We start from the raw sequence: 21,491 nt of genomic DNA on the forward strand, positions 1-21,491 counted from the left end.
TTCTTAACCGATGAGTAAACGAGTAGAAATAGTTACCTTGCGAGTTAATAAAAATAGAATTCATACTCTCCGTAGATTAGACCATTTATCACATACAAGCCTTCAATGTCTATAATTTCGTTCTTATCTATTACAAATATTCCTAATTCCCTATTTTATAGAATGGATTAGATTCCAAGTATTTGTTGTGCAGGTAATCATTAGATAACATATTAAATTTATTAATTATCACAATGTTTACACAATAAATAATTAAGGCTTTTAGTGAGGTAATAAAACAGCTGTTAGCATAATACTGAAAACTTACCGATAGAGAAGTCTTTTGACCTAGATATTCTCATAGAGTATATGTTCTTATTAAGTTTTCCATTAGTGTAAACGCATCATAGCATTGAAAGCTCCTTAAATCGAAGTCTTGTTCACTTACGCAATCACTTACGAAAGTTGAAAGATTTATGTACGAGTCGAAAGTCAATCGTCACATTCTAGTAAAACGCCTACTAAAAGCGGCCAATGAGAGTTCTGTGTTAGAAATCGAACCGCCCCTAGCATCGCTACCCTGATCTTAACCCGCCCTGCTTAAAACCGGACGTGATAGTAAAGTGAGACGTCGCCGAGCAAGGTGAGTGCTATTATTTTGTTCACTTCAATTAAAAATAAATTGTAAAAAATGAGCTTGCTTAAACAGATTTCAACTACCCATAAAATATATAATAATTAAACATGAATGAATATAAAAATACGTATTTACGACAATAAAAAAGAGCCGTGCAACTGTGATATAACAAATACAAAAGTTTTGCCGTTTAAATTAAAAATCAAACCGTGCGCCGCAGCATTTAATACTTTGGCTATTAGAATAAATTAATCAGTTTTTATACTTAAATGCAGAGTGCTAAATTTTACAACCGAAAACTCGTCCGCGTCGGTTCGGCTCGCAGGCTTATATATATATATATGTAATTTTATAATATTGTTTGCAGCATTTTTAACAATAATCTGATATTTCTGTTAATGTACAAATAACCATAAGATATTATACTCCTCAGCCTGCCTCGGGGATCCGTTCGGTCCTAATTTAAATTTAACGCGTTCAAATGTACGTCAATAATAATAAAAATGTTATCTTAATTTTTTGACGCCCAAAACCAAAGGAGACAGAAAATTTTACTGTTGAAGTTTGTTACATATTGAACGATTTTTGGCTCGATTTATATCTGGACGAAACATGGCTTCATTCGCTGGTTAGATAACGGGCTGTTTTTTCTGGGACATTCAAACAATATTCACCGGTGTTAGCTCATAGTGATTTCTACCTATTTACCCGGCTTAATAAACACCGCAGGGCCATAAATTTGAAGATTATGGTTACGGTTACACCGTCGTGTACGATTTTAAGGGAATCGGAAGAATATTTGATACCTAATAGGAATTTTAGCTTTTTATAAAACTAGCGGACCCGATAGACGTTGTCCTGCCTTAACTATGAATATTGATTTCTAATTGGTATAATTAACTAAAACATAATTTCAGAAACAAAGTGTTTATTCTAATGCTTTATGATATACAACATTCTTTGTTTATTTTTCCGTACATCTGTAAATTCAATAAAACTATTTTATTCTTCTTTATAACTATAACAAACTTACCAAAACTGCATAAATTGAACTTTTAATATTAGGCGTGATAGCTCTGAACTAAAAAATTAATTTTCTGATAGAAATCATAAATTATGTAGGTAATTATTTTATTTGTATTTTATAAATATAATACTCCGATCGAAGCATTTGTTTTAAACGATATTCATTTTTCTTACATCCTTTTTGACGATATTTGCAGCACGCATTCTGTCGATGTTATGTCGCCATAAGGTTGCATAAAAAAAGTTTGAACTGCGAAAGCACTATGCACTGAAAAAAAATTGCTATCGTAAGAAATGTCAGTATTACTAGGTGGTTAAGTATTCTTAAATTTTCTACTTTTCCGCGCAATTTTCTTAAATTTCTTTAATAAGATTCTCCTGATGATAACAGAGACAAAAAAAAAGAATTTGTCCAGCCGTTCACGCATGATGCCATGACCAAGGGAAATAGGGATTCATTTTTGTATAAATATAGATTTTCCTAACATTAGAAAATTATTCATCTTCGTTGGCTTAAAATTGAAACTAATATATTGTTTTGGAGAATATACATTTTCATCTATAACAAATAAACAAGCAAAAATTTTCAGATCATTTATAAACTGCAGTTCAATAATGGCTGAAAATGGCATTATATAATGGATTATAAATGATTGCCGATATAAGGAATGTACCTATACTCTGTTATTTGCTTCGGCGCTAACTATAATTACATACGGGAGCTTTAAAACCCCCGTCTTAGTATCCATAATTTATTAATAAGTATATCTAACCCCTATGTTTCTAAATTCGAATTAGATTTGAAATTTTTAGATTGTTTTTGGTTATTGCGTGGTAGTCTATAATGGGTATACATTATTTTGTATATAGTGATTTTGTTTTACTTTTGATTAAATAATTCAATAGATAAAATGATATTAATCAATATCATAAGCTGTATATAATATTGTGTCCCCACAGCAATCTAAAGGACTGCGCACTGCCTTCAACGAAATAAAAAATAAAACTAATTAAAATATATATAAAGCTATATAAATGTACAACAAATGAACAAATTAATGAATTAAAACAAATGTTAAATCATTCCGGATTATTCTGTCAATCCAGTTAGAGTTAGTAGGTATATTAAGTATATAAATATTTACGTCGTTGGTTTATAAAATCATATATTATCTAGTAATAAAAGAAAATCAAATCATATATTAATGTCAGCCTGCTAGAAAAATAATGTACATTCCTTCAATTGGCTATTTGATATATATATTATTTCCCTTATAAAGGAAATGGTAATAAGAAGAATTGTGAAGAATTACAAATATTTCAAAACTGCAATAGAAAAATTATATTTAATCAAATCTTTAATAAATTACAAATAACTTATCAAAAGAAAGAGATAATTATTTAAAACTTATTTTATTTATTTTGACCATACTTATTTTCTGTAAAATGTTGTCAAACCTTAGTTATTTGTAAAAAAATGTTTTGCTGCTGTATCAGAAAGTTTAATTATTTATTAAAACATAATCAAATATACAGTATTTACAATTTTCTTAACGTATATAATAATAAAAAGAAAATTCAAACAAATTTAAAAACTTTGGTCCCTTCGGCCTTTAACGCTGGCAGCATTTTCTCGCTGTATTGCGATACTTATTCGCTGTTACTTATTCGAGGAAAGCACCAGCCACCACCTGTACTATCTACCAAGCTCCAACATAAATCTTTAGTAAGTTAATTGTACATTTAATTCTTACTGTTTAAACCTTCCCATAACTTCTATCAAATATTTCAAATCAAAATAAGCCAAATCAGTTCAGCCATTCTGGAGTTTTAAGGCGGAAACATACTACCAAAACGCGACGCCACACCACGCCATCCGACGCATGTCAGTACTTATCAATCCCATATATTTAATATGGTCAGATGCACATAGACAACACGTCATGTGATCACACGCTGTAACATCCAATCGATTTGGATCGGCGTGTTGTGGATGTTGTGATGATGACGTCATGCGTCAATGCTTTCGAGTTTTTGACACGAATGTCAATTTATATACTTAGATATTTTTGGATTTATTTGGCGAAATGAACGACGAACAATTAATTGAGTTGGTGAAACAATATTCTGTTTTATATGACATGAGATTACCTCAATACAAGGACAAAAACAGGGAGTTAGGATGTTGTTAGTTAATACAAATAACCTGCTAATCAATTCAGTTTATTAGAAAAATACAGGGTTGGCCAGAAAGATTTGCGAATTTGAAAAAAAAATAAAAAAAAAACTAAATACAATACACAAAATTTTTTATTTCAATTAAAATAGACATCTGGGAAATTTATTTCTTAAAAATAACATCATCCAGGTGTGCACCATTGCGCTGCAAACATTCCTCGAATCTGAACCTCAAATTGGTAAAAACTTGCTGGCACATTGCGCGGGGAATAAATCAGCTAAATGACTTTTGAATTTGCAAGCGTGTCGTGGTGTCGCGTGTTGGTAATGTGCACGATGGACATCGGGTGTCGACACGACACGTCGCGTCGCGTTTTAGTAGTATGTTTCCGCCTTTAAACTCGACTCGACTTAGCGATTAATTTTAATTATTATATGACGTCAATGTCAGAAGAGTGTTATATGATTTTGTATTTGTATTATTTTTAGTGCATTTTGTATTGTTTTCGAAGTCAGGTCATAACCAATAATTAAAGTATTTGGAGGTTCATAACAGCAATCACACGTCATTTATCATTTATATATAATCGCCGTTTCTTTGCCATACGGTATAATTGTGCTCGAGTCACGCTAGGCACGATGTCAAAACATGTGGTCATTTGACATTTCACTGACATAATGGATCGATTATAACTTGGACTACTTTTGTAAGCCGTTCACAATTAGGTGCGTTTAAACCTTGGTTGAATAGGTTATGTCCTGAACTACGTGTCATAGTAGTTCTTGACATAGCATAAAAGACTATCAGGCAGGCCACTCCAGCGCGACAACTACTCCTGAAATATCTTCATGATATTTATGGGTGAGTCGGAGCCCGTTGGCATGGACCTGTGGTGCTATTCATCTTACTGTCATACTTGACAATTCAGTGATAGAATTTTCTATCTGTGCTCGAGCGACATGTCGAAAAGCCCATCCCGGAATATCCTCATGCCAATCTCGAGCTCTAGACCGAACTTGGACATTTCGAAAGTCCAGTTCTGTTTTAAAAAGTTCGGTTGTCTGTGCATACTAAACTGAAATGACTTCGGCGGGAATCAAATAGATGCTGTGGTGAACTAAGCTAGCCAAATACAAATATAGTAGACATGTTTATATTATAATGCATTTTAATAATGAATTTTAATGGTATGGTGTCAGATCAACCCTAATTGATTTAAATCAAAAACATTGTCATCATACGTGAATAGGGTTGTCAGGTGTCAATGATATACATGTTTATTTATTATTTATGAATATTTATTTCCAACACACAAATACATATATAATACAAAAATCTTAATATGCAATATAAAATAAATTATCTCATTATAAAATTTTATTACAGTATCTTCGGAACCTTGCTTTTAATAATATATTTTATTGCTTTTCTGTTATTTATGTATTTTTAATATATTAATAAAGTAATATAAATTCTAAATAATTAGATAAATACTATTTTATTTTATTTTTTGAAGTGAAACGTATATTTTTAGGGTATCACGCAGTGATTGTAGCCCTAGAATGTAGGTACCAATATTTAACTACTACACATCGTAGTTAAGTGAGCCTTAGGATATAATATCGAACAGTTAAAAATTCTAAAATATTAGCCAACCCTACACAAAATGTTTCCCCGCTATTTGTTCAGCACGTGCGACGCAAAGTTCTGTATTATGTTAAATTGTTTGCACTTATAAAGCAGGTTTAATGATCATGTACACGTGACTCCTGTGCCTAACCACTTTTGAATTAATGTGGACTCGGAGGATCTAATTTGGTTCCCGATAAAAGATATGCATTGGTGCTTATTCGGCTTTTCTCTTGAAGCGAAAAATCAATTTTAAGTATAGTATAAATGTATCTAAATTATTTAAAAAGATCTCTTCATTTAGCACTGAGTTCTTTAAATGCTTGATTATTAACCTAAATCATTTAATGTATAAACAAAATGCGGAGAGGCGATGAGAACTTGGAGAAACTGATCGTGGTTGGTACCACAAGAGGCCAAAGATAATGTGGCCGTTCACCAATCTTCATAAGTACTGAGGTCTTTAACTTCATGATTTTTAGATATATTTACTTAAATCATTTAATGTATAAACAAAATGCGCAGAGGCGATGAGAACTTGGAGAAACTGATCGTGGTTGGTACCACAAGAGGCCAAAGATAATGTGGCCGTTCACCAACCAGGTGGACGGATCAAGTAAAGACTCATCATCCTCAAACCTGTACACTGTAACTTAGAGGCGCTGGATAAAAACTGGTGGAATAAGATAGTCCGCTCCAGATGCTTCCTTGCTGACCCCAACACTCAGAAATCAGACTGAAGAGAGAGAGACGATAACTAAAAAAAAATTTATTCGCTAGAGACGATGGAAGCGGCTGGATATCTTTGATCTCTTGGAGTATGGGATGGGCTTTGGTATGGGATGCTGGACACAACCGTCTCACCTTCCTCGGATAAGCAAAAATGCTGGGGCGGCCGCAGAGCATACGGAAAATAATAAACGGCTCAATTATAAGAGTCTTTCCTGCAACTTTCACTATCCCTTTGAAGTAGAGACTTTTGGGCCGTGTGGTTCAAGTGCACCAGCATTAGCGCTGGCGCTTGGTAGATAGTACCGGTGACCCCGAGCTGGTGATTTCCTCGCTCAATGTATAAGTATAACAATTTAACGAGGAAATGCTGCCAGTATTAACACACACTGCCACCGAGACAAAACTTTTTAAATTAGTTAACTTTCTATTTTTTATTATTATTATTATTTTTTCTGGGTAGGTTAAAAATATTGTAAATACTGTCATAACTACTGTATATTATTAGTATATTTGTATGTTGTAAATACATAATAATAAAAAAATAAATCAATGGCGCTACAACCTTTTTGGGTCTGGACCTCAGATTTCTGTATCTGTTTCATGATCATTTGGCATCTAATAGGCAAGTAGATGATCAGCCTTCTGTGCCTGACACACGCCGTCGACTTTTTGGTTCTAAGGCAAGCCGGTTTCCTCACGATGTTTTCCTTAACCGTTCGAGCGAATGTTAAATGCGCACATAGAAAGAAAGTCCATAGGTGCACAGCCGGGGATCGAGCCTACGACCTCAGGGATGAGAGTCGCACGCTGAAGCCACTAGGCCAACACTGCTCATTGTAAATAAATAGTTTCATATTATATGTATATTTATTTTCTTTAACGTAATGCTATAAACAAAGAACCGAGGGCCCAATATGGTTATCAATATTCCGTCATCATCTTCAGTCATAATTTAACAATAAAGTCAAACCCGGCACGAGCCGCGTGGGAAATGTAGCACTTGTTCATAATTTACTTCCCACCACATTCAATAACAGACTGTATTACTAACCCATAAAGTTGATTTTAATTTGTCGTCCCCCACAAATTTGACATGAGGTCAAATTATGAGCACTTATATGACAGTTTATACACCGAAAATATGGCCTGATTGAGCTGTTTTTGTTTTTGTATGAATCTAATTAACTGTTACAAAAGTATAGCTTTTGACCATATATTTTATTATATACTAATATGACTAGCCTGAGAATTTTTGTATGTGTAAAAAACCATTAAATTTCTGGGTTATATTAATTTTTACTGCCGTTCATAGAGGCTTTATAATACCATATGTATTGATATAATGTTGACGAAAAGCAACCTGTCTGAACATCGTGGTAGGGTTTTTGACTCGTGACAAATCTTTGTATAACTTCTTCATTATAATGCAAATTTATTACATTATATCTTTGCACCTATCAGCATTCAGTGAACATTCCCCAACAAACCACGAAATACCGTCCAGACTACACGATAACACAAGAGAATAAAAGAAATATTACATAAACTAGTACCTACTTAATATATTATACATTATGACCGTTTCAAACACTAGTTAGAGCTCGTTTTAAAGCACGCAAAGTCTGGGACAGAGTCTGTGTTAGTTGAGGCTGGACCTGACCCGGTTGATAATCCGATGGATTTTATTAAGGTTGTCAGTCATAATCCCACCATCTCAGACCCTAGACCAAGTTGATAGATACATGTTCTTTATAATCTCACTAGCCGTTTCGCGCCCGCTTTGCTGGACGAATTAAAATAAATTTTATGTTTCATTATTTTTTTTTTTTTTTCATATTTTTATTATTCTTCATTTTAACTTCCCGCTAAGAAAATTGAAATATTTCGAAAATCGAGTTTTTAACAGATGTTGACGTTTAGAGGTTCTAGGAAGCCTCCCCGAATGTTTCCGCGGTGAAGTCCGTATGGATAAATTTTCATAAAAGTAAAACAGCAATAAAAAAAATGAAGGAATTTAATAAATAAATAGCCATAAACCATCTAGGAAAAATTTCGCATCGAATGGTGGTAGTTTCATGTCAATACGACGTGGTTTAGGCGTGATTGAGCCTCAAACGAAGACCATTTTCATTATATATATATAGAAGATAGATGAAGTTAGGCGAACATTTTCTACTTTATATACTAAGGTAATGTAGCGGCAAATGATATTTTAAAACCGCAGCTGTCGATGCCAACGATGCGGTAACAAAATCTATCAAAAACTCATCCAAACCCCTTCGAAGGTGACATTATGACATCCCTTATTTGAATTTTATCAATTGATTACTAATATTCTTTCGAGATGACGCAACAAATTCCTTTCAAAGTTATTGCAAATTGATTGAACCATTGTTGAAAAAGTTTACGCATTTTCAATACTCTACGGTAATATACAAATTATGTTGAATTATTCTTTAATATTTTGACGATTAATATAATGATAAATATGTATATATATTAAATGAATATTATAATCAATTTATTTCTAACAATTAAATGCCCATTATTTACAATATTCTTCACCTACATAGTAATAATGACAAATAAATAGAAAATTAAAACAAATTTAAAATGGTCCCCGTGGCAGTGTACCTTAAATATTGGCAGCATTACCTAATAAATACTATTGTTACCTGTAATAAGCAGTTTTTTTAGACGTGATCAAAAATAATATTAGTAACCTCAAATCACACGTTATTGACTGATTTAATAATATTCAGTTTTAAGTATCTTAAGTATCTATTAAAATAAATAGGACCACTCTTATATACAAGGGGGATTCAAAATCAATATTTTATAGCTGGCAATGGAGTCAAAACCAGAGATATTTTGCCGTGTTTGTGGAGATAAGGCTTCAGGCAAACACTACGGCGTTCCTTCCTGTGATGGCTGCAGAGGGTTCTTCAAACGAAGCATACGACGGTGAGTGAAGTTCAAAAATAACTGTAGATTTGACTTATATTTATTTAGCACATTATATTTTCCAAATGCATCTGTGGCATCTTTTGTTTGAATGGTTATTGATATGCGTATACCTACGGTGAAAAATTTTGTAATGTTTTCTTTACATTCTTTCTTTCCTCTGTTTTTAAATTTGTCTTCTGGGTTTAATACGTATAACATGGATATTGTTATTTAAATTATCTGTAGGAATACTTATAATGAAATTAATTTTATTTAAAAGCTTTCTAATTTGTGCCACAAAAGATACTACGATGTGAGATCGTAATACTAAAATATAATTTTTACGTACTTAATTAACTTACATTTAATTCTTCTCCTATAAGTTAAGTTGGATATAAAAAACAGGTTTTTAAAATGAGTGGACGGAAATATCCAGTAGTTGGTGAGAAGGATTATTGAATTTTGATATTGATGAATTAAAGTATTTTTTAATACTACAGAAATTGTAAAACAATTATATAACATTATTTTAGTTTCACGTCCCTTGTAAATATTTCATATAATTCAACTGGATCTGTCTTAGTCAGAACAAGTGAATCATTAAAGATGTCTAGGCCAAGACATAATGTGATTTGTAGATAGTATTTTGGAAATTGAATTTGCACTTTAGAAGTAGTTACCTACTTTGTGTTTTAACATTATTTTTGAGACATAAACATATATAATAGAAAGTTTAAGTACGACGTAGCAAGGGCGTAGCGTTTCCCTAGCCAAGGCCGTAGCGTAAGAAGCGCCTCGCGACGATATCTTTTAAGAAGAAAAAATAATTCCGCCAAAATTATTACAGTCTTGATAATACAAGGTACTTTTTAGGTTTAATTTTTTTTAAGGAATTTTCAATGTAAAACGTTTCCAAGACCACCCCAATACAATAGTTATTGCAGTAACGAAACGGCGAAGCCTATTTTTATTGTGATTGTAGAGTTTGTGATATATGAGATTTAGCTTTGGATTGCGTTATATTAGCGAGCGACCTGATTCTATTAATGAAAGGAAATCGTCGTCGTTGTAGAAATTTAGACTACGTTTGCAAAGAAAACGGCCAATGTGTGGTGGACGTCAATCGAAGAAATCAATGCCAAGCGTGTCGCTTCGCAAAATGTCTCCGCGTGAATATGAAGAAAGATGGTAAGCATGTTAACACATTATGTTGCTATTGATAAGTTAAGATATTAGTGTTAATACTGAGTCAAGATGTTATTATATATTTTCCTGAAGATTTAAATTTTCCATAAGATTTTCGCAGTCCAGTTTTCATTAATAATAATCAAAGCTTTGATTGCTGTAATTACTTATACTAGAACATAAAAATGTGAAGTACTAATAAATTAACACTAAAAAATAAAAAAAATAACACTTATAATTAATCAGCAATGAGTTAACTTACTTGGACATAGGCCTCCTCTAAGAGCTTAAACAGCTTTACGTATCCACATAGGACCAGCTGCTCTTCACACATCATCTTCCTATCATTTTATTTGTCTTCCTCCTTTGGCCAGTTTTCATTAGGATAGGTTTTTTTGTGTACAATGTTCAGTCACAAATCTTACTATGGTTGGTTGATTTATATAATTAGCGAAACTAGTACCCTAATTATAAATGATATTGTTTGATCGCAGTGTCAGAGACGCCTATGTTCACACTCCCACACTCTCCATTTAGGTGTAATGATCGCAAAATAAAATCACGCAGAAATTGAATGTACACGACCGAGCACTTGTTGTAATAAAGTATTTATTCAGGGTTCCTCAGCATGTCTTTTCCATTAGATGCTCAAGTATTTGCGGTACACAAGGCGAGAAAAAATCAGGGGCGTTTACCCTACTATCAGAGCCAGCCTGTAGTTCACACGCCGGTACTAGAAAAATGACATATATTAATTCTATTTACATTTTCTTCGCTTTTAACTGTGTGAAAACTATACCTTTTTACTTTTGTTTAATAATAGCCTTTTAATTCAGATACTTATACTTTTAAACATTTTTATATTTCAATTTTCTGTTAGAAATCTGGGTGCCCTTTTTTGACTCTCAGCCATGTACCACCTGCTGTTTCTTTAATTTGGTCTAACCACCTTCTAAGCTGTCTTCTTCTTCTTTTTCGTTCCCTATACCTTGGACACCAGTTTATTACTTTTTGCTCCACTTTTCTGTTTCTCTTGCCCCGCCCATTTCCACTTTCGTTTATTTACTTTATTGTAACATCTTCTACCTTAGATGTTTTTCTTAAATCTGTATTCTTTATTTTGTAAAGCATACATCGTTCCACCGATCTTTGACTTTATGAAAACACTTTTTATATATATCTGTATATAAAGACATCTAGTGGTTTGTAGGGAAATCGTGCTCATAATCTCGTTTGAGGACTTCAATTTTGTGATGGTGTTGATTTGAAATTGATTCTTGACGCTGGGTTTTTAAATATAATATATAAATGTATATATTTCGTGCAATGTCTAAATATCAAAATGAAGTCCTGCGCCTTCATAATCGATCTTAGGTATACACATTTTCGTGCTGTATCGTTATTTCTTCAAGTCAAGAAAATTTTCAGCCCGAAGCGCTCATTCATATATTTAACCAGGAATAACGGGCTCTACGCAATTTGCGCCATACGACAAGTAGGCGGTTTACAAATCATCTTTTTTATAATTATATTTTGCTTAAGCTATAGGACAATATTATATTATTGTATTTGTACCATCGAAACTATTATCTATACATCTAACTTCTAAAGTATTCTACCAAAACGATTGTGGAGTAGAGAAGGTTCAGGTCCTAAATGCATGACTCTCGAGAAGTCTACTAAATGACCGCCCCGAAGGTCTTAGAGGCTGGTGTGAAAGTCGCTCATATATGCAACATGCATTTGTATGATGTATAGTCGGTTTACTTCTAAATCCTTCCAATGAGCTTTTGATTTATGATAAACTAGCTGACCTGGCTAACTTCGTTCCGCCCTACAACCTTATAATATCGTTGTTACTTTAATTTAACTTATTTTAGGATTTCATTAATGTTAAGTATTACATTAATACAACTCTTTTGCAAATACAGAAATGTTTTATTGCTTGCCATTGCGAAAGAAGAATGGCAGTTTTACACATTAAGCATCTTCTCTCTAGCGTCAATATGGCGATACTGCATGTTAAGCACTTTCTGATATCCAACATCTTTTGATCAGGATCAAAGCATGGTTATGCATCTCCTCATTCACCTCAAGATCGGAATTTCTTGAACTGACACGAATTCGACGTAAAATGATGCGTAGTTTTGTCAACAGATGGCACCATATGGTTTTTGCATTCGTAAAATTTATTTATTTATTTATTGTTATTCGATAACTTATCCTATATTTTATTGCTTATTCTGCTATTCGGGACGGAAACAAATCCAACAAATCAAAAACCATGGCAATCGGTCCAGCCGTTCTCGAGTTATAAGTGTTGTAACAAACACGACTTTCTTTTATATATATAGATGTGTAGTGACTTTTCTATTGTAGTAGCTGCCCGATTTTACGTTCAGTTCATGCCTGACCCTTATTTATAAAAACTTAATAAGTCTAATTGTACCGTTTTAACTAAAGTCTGTCTCTCTTTATGACAGCTTAAACGCAATATGATAGTAAGAAATAGTACTATTGTTAAAAGAGTGCAATTATAGTGATTCAGTGTCTACGTATAAAGGGGTAAGTCCGCGGCCATTATCTTAATCATAGCTAACGTTTCAATATTGTTTTATGTGTTGCCCTACAAAAATAAATAAATGAAATAAATATTTGTTCACATCACACAATTAAACGTGTATTTCGATCTTAGAGAAGCTCGCATTTCGCGCGTCACAATCAATTGGCAAGAAAATAAACATGGCTGCATCTGACGCCTGAGTGGTATTCCATTAGGCGGGAAACTGTTCTGTTTTTCAGAGGGAACTTACCATAAATAGTAGAGTCTATGTCTATACATTTTGACATTTGTACATCAGGGATTGATCGTAGAGGAGTGAAAATTAGCGGTTGCTGTTATATGTTGTATATTTAAAAAAAATACATATATCGAAATAATTTTTTTTTTGGGATGTACACCCCTTGAAACATCGTGAGGAAACTGCGTTGGCTTAGACCTAAAAAGTCAACGGCGTGTGTCAGGTACCTACTTGCCAAAGAGGCTTCTAGATTGACAAATGACAGATACAGAAATCGAAATGCAAATGATTTTTATTTTTGAAGTTATACTTCTCTAGGCACGTTATAAAAAAATTGATGAGAGTGAAATTTTACGATGCGCGCGCACCGTGACACAAAATTAACAGAATGAAGTTGCCCACGGAAGATGCTACGGCATTGAACATAATTTAAAAACAACATTCGAATAATAATAGACTTTATGTTACACCTCTTCATGTAAAATGTAAACTGAACTTTATTGACTATAATGACTCCTTTTCCAGTCTTTGATTATTTAATTGTAATTAATTATTTGCATGAAATCAAAAACTATTTTAATAATGCCAAAGAAGTATAACTTCTTACGCGCGTACATAAGTACACGCACCCTTTTTTTATACGTTCTGTGATAGTTGAGATAAATGGTACAAATAATAGCATTGATGTAATAGTTTGCTATAGCTTAAACAAAATTAATTCCTAATACATTTTTATTTGTATCCGCCTTGTCTTGTATAATAGCTTCGGGCTGAAACGGCAGAAAATTTTCTTCACTAACAGATAATTAAACAGCGCAAAAATGTCTACCCAAGACTGACCACAGGACACCATTTTTGATAAAGATAGGGAGCATTTCATTTGATTTCAGCTGTCCAACATGAAAGAGCTCCGAGGCCCATAAGCGATCAACAGCAACTGGCACTGCAAAAACTCGGCTACAGTTTCTCGCAACTACCATTCCCGAATTCCCCTCTCGTTTCACCTTACACCCATTTTCCTTACATGCTACCCGAACAGCGAATGCAATTAGTAGGTTCATTCCAAGATTTCTCGAAACTTGACGGACTCTCGGATATGCCTCTAACTTCACATGTCACGCCTCCATTGACACCTGTACATCCTTTTAAGTTACCGTTATTCCCAGGGTCCTTCCACTACTCCATTCCACATCCCGAATACTTATCGAACAATATTTTCTATCCTCCTGCTATGACGGAAAGTCTACACACTTTGGAATCAATGCAGAGTGAGTATTTGTACGGTATAATAATAAGTGTAAAACTTTGGAGTAATAATATTTTGCGTTTTGATTAATTCGGTAACAACATGATATTATTAGCTTCCGTGATGAATGAAGTATCGGACACAAAAATATTTATTCCGCCATCTTTCTGGTGTCCTAATGGGCGTTTAAAATTAGTTAACTAAGTATAACTAACTAAGTTAACTAAATATATGAAATATTCGTATAAATTGTTTATGTTTTGTCTATATTTATATATTAAAAGAGTTTTTGAAAAACGACAGCTGGTCGTGTCCGTAGACTTCGGACGCGTTACCAATCTAAGCCAAGCGACGTGATATTACTTAAGGTTACATTGAGTGTTGTGATTTATAAAGGCCGGAAACGCACTTGCCTTTCCAAAAGTGTGGTCGTATCGCTTAACATCAGATGAGCCTCCTGCCAGTTTGCTCCATGATATAAAAAAAGCTAAGTGTAACTCTCGTAAGTCAACATCAATATTTTTTTACTTTGAATATCACCACGCATGAGCTTTTTTATTTCGTTAGATATGAAAAAAAACATTATTGTAATTCTGTTTATACATTAATTAATTTAGAAGCAGCGCTGGGGACATTTTACCACAGACCCGATAAAACTGATTTGAATACAGAAAAAATCAAAGAAGATGAAGTGTCAAGTTCAGAGGAAGCAAGAATGAATGAAGAAAATCCTATTTCGGGTATGTTCTTCGTTTGATATTTAATCGAAGGAATTCTTATTGTGTTAATTAAAACAAAGTATACGGCCCCATTTCAGACCTGTTGTCTAATTAGGGATATTTATAAAAATTTCAAATGTAAAATATCATTTATTCATGTACGTAACACAAAATACACTTATGAACGTCAAAAAAATTAACATACATTAAATGCTTCTAATTTTACATTTACTGCCAGTTCTCAAATCAAGGACGTAGAACGGAAGATATGGCAATAAACTCTCCGCCACTCTTTTTAATCGCCAAGTTTTTTGTTTTACGCAACGTTTGTAAGGAGCTGCAATCATTACACCATGTTCCACATGACATCTTTGACAAAGATTTTTCCTACATCAACAGTTTATTATGCAGCCCGGGCTTTCACAATAAAAATATATAAACCAGTGGCCCTACAACCTTTTTTAGGAGTGGGCCTCAGATTTCTATATTTGTTTCAAGATAATTTGGCAAACTAATAGGCAAGTGATCAGCCTCCTGTGCCTGACACACGCCGTCGTCTTTTTGGGTCAAAGGCCAGCTGGTTTCCTCGCGATGTTTTCTTTCACCGTTCGAGCGAATGTTAAATGCGCACCGAAAAAGTCCATTGGTGATAGCCGGGGATCAAACCTACGACCTCAAAAATGAGATCTGCACGCTAAAGTCACTAGGCCAACACTGCTCTAAGTTCTAACAGCACACTCTCTTGGCTTCAAATTATATATTGAAAACTCGACAGATTTTTTTTTCTCCATTTTATTTCGATAATAATTTGGGAACCTATAAAACCGGCATTGTTTATATGTGTATTTTAATTAGTAATACAATTGTAAATATGTCGTAAAATTATTTGATAAAAAAACTTAAACATACTATGTACTTAAACAATTATAGTTTATATTTTATTCCGAAATATTTCTACAAGTAAGATAATATATAATAATTGCGAATGTGATTGCTATACTGATGCGAATTTCTGTTTTAAGCTAATGTGCAATAATTTCATAATTTATTCAGTTATATGTCGAACACAACAAGGTGTGAAACATATTAATTATTATCTTTACATTATATTAATTAAACGCATTTAATTGTAAAAATAATTTTCATTGATTTACGTGCTGTGTGCTAATGAAAATTCAACAATATTTAATTTACTTATTGTATGATACCCGAGAAGAAAATTGTCCAATTGAAGAAAACTGTAATTATTAATTACAATTTTCCTCTAAAATTTTAAATACACTAAAATTATTAGATATATTCGTAAAAAATACATCCTTACTGCAGCGAATTAGCTATAACCCATTTGTCTCTTTTCAACACATTTCGATAGATAGAGACAAAGAGTACTTTGTTTAAAGCTTTTAATAAAAATGCTTTGACCTATAGTCTGATTTTTCATTCCATAGAATTCTGACATTTCATAAGTGTTGTAACTAAAAAAGCTCTCCACCGAAAAGGGACAAATTTGACCCATTGAGGGCAATAAAAAATAAATGGTACTTTTTATAGGTTAAACATAAGAAATATCTTATGTTTAACGTACAAAAAGGTAAATCTAAATATTTATTATTTGTGAGCACCGAACTTAATAAAATAACTATATTCTCTAACAAATAAAATGTAAGTATTTTATACTCAGATGTTCAGACTAGTATTGTAAATTGTAAATTGAAAAATGTGCCCAGTCACAAAGGTTAAAGCCAAAAAAATAATAGCAGTCAGAATTCTACAAAATTAAAAATTAGACTATAATACATATTTGTCATTCATCGGTATAGTACTGACTATAGAATTTTAACAGAAGGAAATCAACTAAGCAGCGCACTAAATTTCGAACGACAAGACAAAGGACAATACGATCAAAATTTGGACACAGAGAAAAAATTAACCACATACGAGAAAACCGTAAGACAAGCAGAGAGTACAGTAAAAAGTTTCACTCCTTACGGACCTATTTGTTCGTTCGATATAAACACGGAAGATATGTACGCACCGGCAGCAGAGCTCTTAGTTGCTACTGTCAAATGGCTCCATAGTATATCTCCGTTCAGACAAATGTCCTTCAAGGAGCAGACATGTCTTCTACTGAGTAATTGGAAAGAGCTTTTTATATTAACAGCCGCTCAGAATTCCTTCTCTTTTGATGAAGGTAAGTGACTAGATGATAAACGGAGACGGCCATTCAGATCGAGATTTAGAGATGATATGTAGCGCAAATTGAGACTCCCTTTGTCAATCCCTTAAAACTTTGATAGTGAATTTGTCTGAAGATAAAAACATAATGAAACTAATTTTATTAAATTTTGTTCTCCGCTTTTGTTACATTAAAATATATTTTTCATGTATCCTTTATTAGTTTAGTTCGTTTTTTGTTCCTGTTTAGTTTTTATTCTTAATATGTAATATGTATTTTTGCACCTCTTGCCTACCTTATCTAATTTAATACATTTTTTTTTCTTTTCTCACAGTGTTTGCCTGAAAGAGATCGCTCGAAAGCGATAAGGCCAGTTGCCCTCCTTTTCATTTAATTATGTTCAGTTTTTATAATGTAATGCAAAGAAGTGTTAATAAATAAAATTAAAAGAAAGAATTTAAGTCATATTTCGCACTATGCACACAAAACACTATATTATATTTTTAGATCACATATCACCAACAATGCTTGCAAAAAGGTCAAACATTAAAGACGAAATCAAGAAGATAACATTTTTGTTAAAGAAAATAATGCGAAGCCGTCCTGACAAGCTGGATTACGATTGTCTAAAATCGGCACTTCTTTTTCGAGCAGGTATTTTCTACATTCTTCCTACAGGTATCATTGCGCTTAAGATCATATATACAAATAGTTGTTCCCTGCCATGCTTCGCTGTGGCACATTGTGATTGAATGGTTGAGAAATGAGAAACAAAACAAAGAAAACATTTCATATAAGTTTAATTTTGCAATACTTGTGGAAAAAAATTATTAAAAAAAAACAGATAAAAACAATCCTTGAGGTGGATTATATATCACGCTAAAATCGGTGTAGAACTTTTTGAGTTTCTGAAACGTACACAAATCAACATAACCTTTTGATAACATAAATACAATTAACAAGATTTCGTTGAATTATATACTTACTAGTGGACCCCACAGACGTTGTCCTACATGATATTTCAAGCTATTAGGATATTAAAGTATGAAAGTACCGACTGCAGCGCCACCTGCCGGTCTGATTTGTGAATCTAAACCATTCCCAGATCCCCTTGAACACACACAAATAATTTCATCAAAATCGGTCCAGTCGTTTGAGAGAAGTTCAGTGACATACACACTCACAGAAGAATTATATATATAAAGATTACTGACTTATCTATCTACATGTACTATCTGTACCAACTTAGAATTTGTTAACACTGAATCTTAACAAGTCTTAATTTACAGATTGCTTTATACCTAATGCCGAATCTCTTCAGGATCAAGCTCTGACCCATCTTCAGAAGCACTGTTCAAGCAAAGACAGTTTTCGTCTTGGAAAACTAATGATATTGCTACCCAATATATGTTTACTTGCGAACGAGAACTTCTTAGATTATCTTCTTTTTTCTTCTACCTCAAGCCGAGATATTAAGACAGTGCTTATTCGCATTTTGACATATACAGCAATATGAATCAATTTTGTTTTGATATGTTGTGTAGAATTTGTTAAGATCACCACTAGGTATATGCTGGAGACGGCAAAAATCAAAATTATTTTAAACGTGTAGGTACTTTTAATATCATTAGTTGGTTAATTAGCCAATTTCTTAAATTTTTAATGATAATCAATACAGATTATAGTACGATATCCGGCTGCAGGATTAGTGCGCTCATCGGTTATTTGCTAAAAACCAAATTTTTATGTATATTTATAATTAGGAGAATGTATATATATATTGTTATTTAAATAAAATATATTTAAAATCTTTATGTAAATTGCCGTGATGTAGACGATATTTTATTTAAATAACAAGTGAACGAAATTTTTTCCCAAAAATTTATTCAAAATAATTTCATTAAAAATACTAGCGACCTTGATTAGCCTACGAACTTTTCAGGGCACTATTATACTTCGATGAAAATCTCAAAATCAGTCTTAGGGTAAAACAGGCAAAAACATTATTTACGAACATGTTATGTAACGATTCGATTAATCTGTGAACATTTTTTGACGTATGTGACGTATAAAATGAACATTTTTATGGATTTTTTTGATAAATTTATGATTATTTACAAGTAATTAACCATAACAATTTTTAAATAACACTTTATTTTCCATACTGTCAAATAGCCTGTAATATACCTCTAATATCAACGAATTCGTAGGTTTCATTAATAGGCCGGGAGATAGTGACACAAAATAGTGGGTCATTTGTACCAGTATGGCGGTTCTTCAGGAGTCTTACGCAATGAAAAAAAGAAAAATGAGGGTCATAGCGCTGTTACCGGCGGCCCAATCGCGTGGGCGTTATTATATATAATGATCCACTATTTTGTGTCACTATCTCACGGCCTATAAAGAATGTTAGCTTAATAACATAACGCATCATGTTAAGGCAAAATAAATATAGGTACGCGCAAAGTAATTTTTAAATTTCCCATATATTAAAGGGTCTTGATGTTATATATTGACCAATGAGAATGAATGGTATACGTTTCCTTATGCAAAAATATATTAGGGTTTATAATAATACAGTACTACACGAACAATATCTCTTTCTTCTGTCAGTAGCTCACGTCTTCTCGTCGTGGTCAGCAAGGAAACATCTGGAGGGAACTATCTGTTTCTCGTCCCGCGCCTCTCTTGTTACAGTGTACAGTTTTGAGGACGACGTTCCACTTAATCGGTCCATCTGTTTGTAGATCTTTTGCCTTCTGTGTTACGCATAACGATGTCTTTTGAACACTGTTGAATGTCAAATATAAATACTTCAAAAAATCTCGTTTCATTTATGATTCCACTAAAAGACAACATTTAAATTCAAAACTACCAAATTTTACATTTACTGCCAGTTCTCAAATCAAGAGCGTAGAACGGAAGAGAAGAACTGGCAATAAACTCTCCGCCACACTTTTTAATCGCCAAGTACTGAAAAGATAGTTGAAAAATAGTTCTTCAATAGATCTCCATATACTGAAAAGGAAAACTCAAAAATAGGCCTAAAATGCCCGAGATATTCCTCTACTATATACGTAGAATTTAGGAAATCATTTTCCTTTCATAAATCATTATTTGCCGAAATGTGTGACCATGTGTCTAATACCCAACATGGTTGAATCCTTGGTCTGTTGACCACGTTGACTTTAGGCTTGAAATAAATCTGGATAATTGTTCTAGTTATTAGTAACTTAATTAAACGCGCCTACAATGTGTAGGGCTAGTTGATCTAGTACTTAGGGTAGGAAATTAAACACTCCAACATAGACTTGTTTCAATTCACTGATTTTACGTAAACTCTATAACTTCAAACTTGAACAAGGGAATTGCCAGTGCGCATGTGTTACAACCTCTTATAATCTATTCCCTACTCCAACCCGACCATCCCACTTCGGGTAGTTGTTCGAGTCAATTCGTAAGAATTCGTAAACAACCGAACGAGTCAAAGTAGTAACTATTGCACATGCGCACTTGTAGCAAGATTCTTAAGAATATGTTGAATAAAAAATGTTTAGAATTTATTTAAATAAATATTAAAATCTCAAATCAGTCGTGAAGCAGTCATTTTATGATTTGGCATTCTGAAAAGGTGGGAGCTTGTACTTTATTGTTTATCAGAATGCCAAATCATAAAATGACTGCTTCACGACTGATTTGAGAGAGACCGCCGATGCGAAAACCGCTGTGTGAGTTCGTGAAGTGAGTTACAGAATCGCAGGGCTGTCACATGGAAGTCTCGCTCATCTTTAATTTACATGTTTTAATGAATAGCGTTTCATGGACATAGCGGTCTTATACGATATCGTTTACCAGCATTCCTATAAGCATAAATGGGCAGGCGACACAAGACCAGCGTATACAAAAGGATAAATAAACTTATTGTTTCTTAAATACAGTCCTTTCGTGGTAGTTTTAGTTACAATGCAACTAAACACTTAATGCTCAACCTGCGACCTCCAATCCGCGACATCCAAGACGTCTTTCAAAATAAAATGTAAAAGATATATTTTGGAATGTTAGTCGGGGTGGGGAATTTAGTTGCAATGTATCTAATTTTATGTTCTATGTTTGTTTGTATTGTTTTTTAATATATATTTTTTTATTTAAATTGATGACTGTATTGTGGAGTGGATGTAGCTGTCACTCCTATAGTATAATTTTAGATAGTATATAGATAGTCCACTGAATATCAGT

General features: G+C 33.1%; 1 protein-coding gene across 3 annotated transcripts; it reads left to right on the plus strand.

Moving 5' to 3' along the window:
- Window positions 1-518: 518 nt before the first annotated feature.
- LOC125062821 (nuclear receptor subfamily 2 group C member 2-like) lies at window positions 519-20,072 on the plus strand. Of its 3 annotated transcripts, none has more exons than XM_047668993.1 (8): window positions 519-622; window positions 9,025-9,146; window positions 10,201-10,316; window positions 14,005-14,382; window positions 14,978-15,100; window positions 16,923-17,270; window positions 17,763-17,909; window positions 18,545-20,072. In XM_047668993.1, exons 2-8 carry the CDS (start codon window positions 9,031-9,033, stop codon window positions 18,769-18,771), a joined length of 1,455 nt encoding a protein of 484 aa, XP_047524949.1. In that variant the 5' UTR covers window positions 519-622; window positions 9,025-9,030; the 3' UTR covers window positions 18,772-20,072. The 3 variants fall into 3 exon arrangements, with proteins under 3 accessions (XP_047524949.1, XP_047524951.1, XP_047524950.1); XM_047668995.1 differs by having other exon boundaries at window positions 16,926-17,270; XM_047668994.1 differs by lacking the exon at window positions 519-622 and adding an exon at window positions 3,312-3,368.
- The last annotated feature ends 1,419 nt before the right edge of the window (window positions 20,073-21,491 follow it).

This window comes from Pieris napi, chromosome Z (genome assembly GCF_905475465.1).
Source record: "Pieris napi chromosome Z, ilPieNapi1.2, whole genome shotgun sequence".
Taxonomy (NCBI): Eukaryota; Metazoa; Arthropoda; class Insecta; order Lepidoptera; family Pieridae; genus Pieris; species Pieris napi.

Bases quoted from the DNA above. Each gene is read 5' to 3' on its own strand.
- LOC125062821 (XM_047668993.1), top strand. From the start codon at position 9,031: ATGGAGTCAAAACCAGAGATATTTTGCCGTGTTTGTGGAGATAAGGCT. The intron at 10,317-14,004 runs GTAAGCATGTTA...ATTTGATTTCAG, and splicing joins CGTGAATATGAAGAAAGATG to CTGTCCAACATGAAAGAGCT. The intron at 17,910-18,544 runs GTATTTTCTACA...CTTAATTTACAG, and splicing joins GGCACTTCTTTTTCGAGCAG to ATTGCTTTATACCTAATGCC.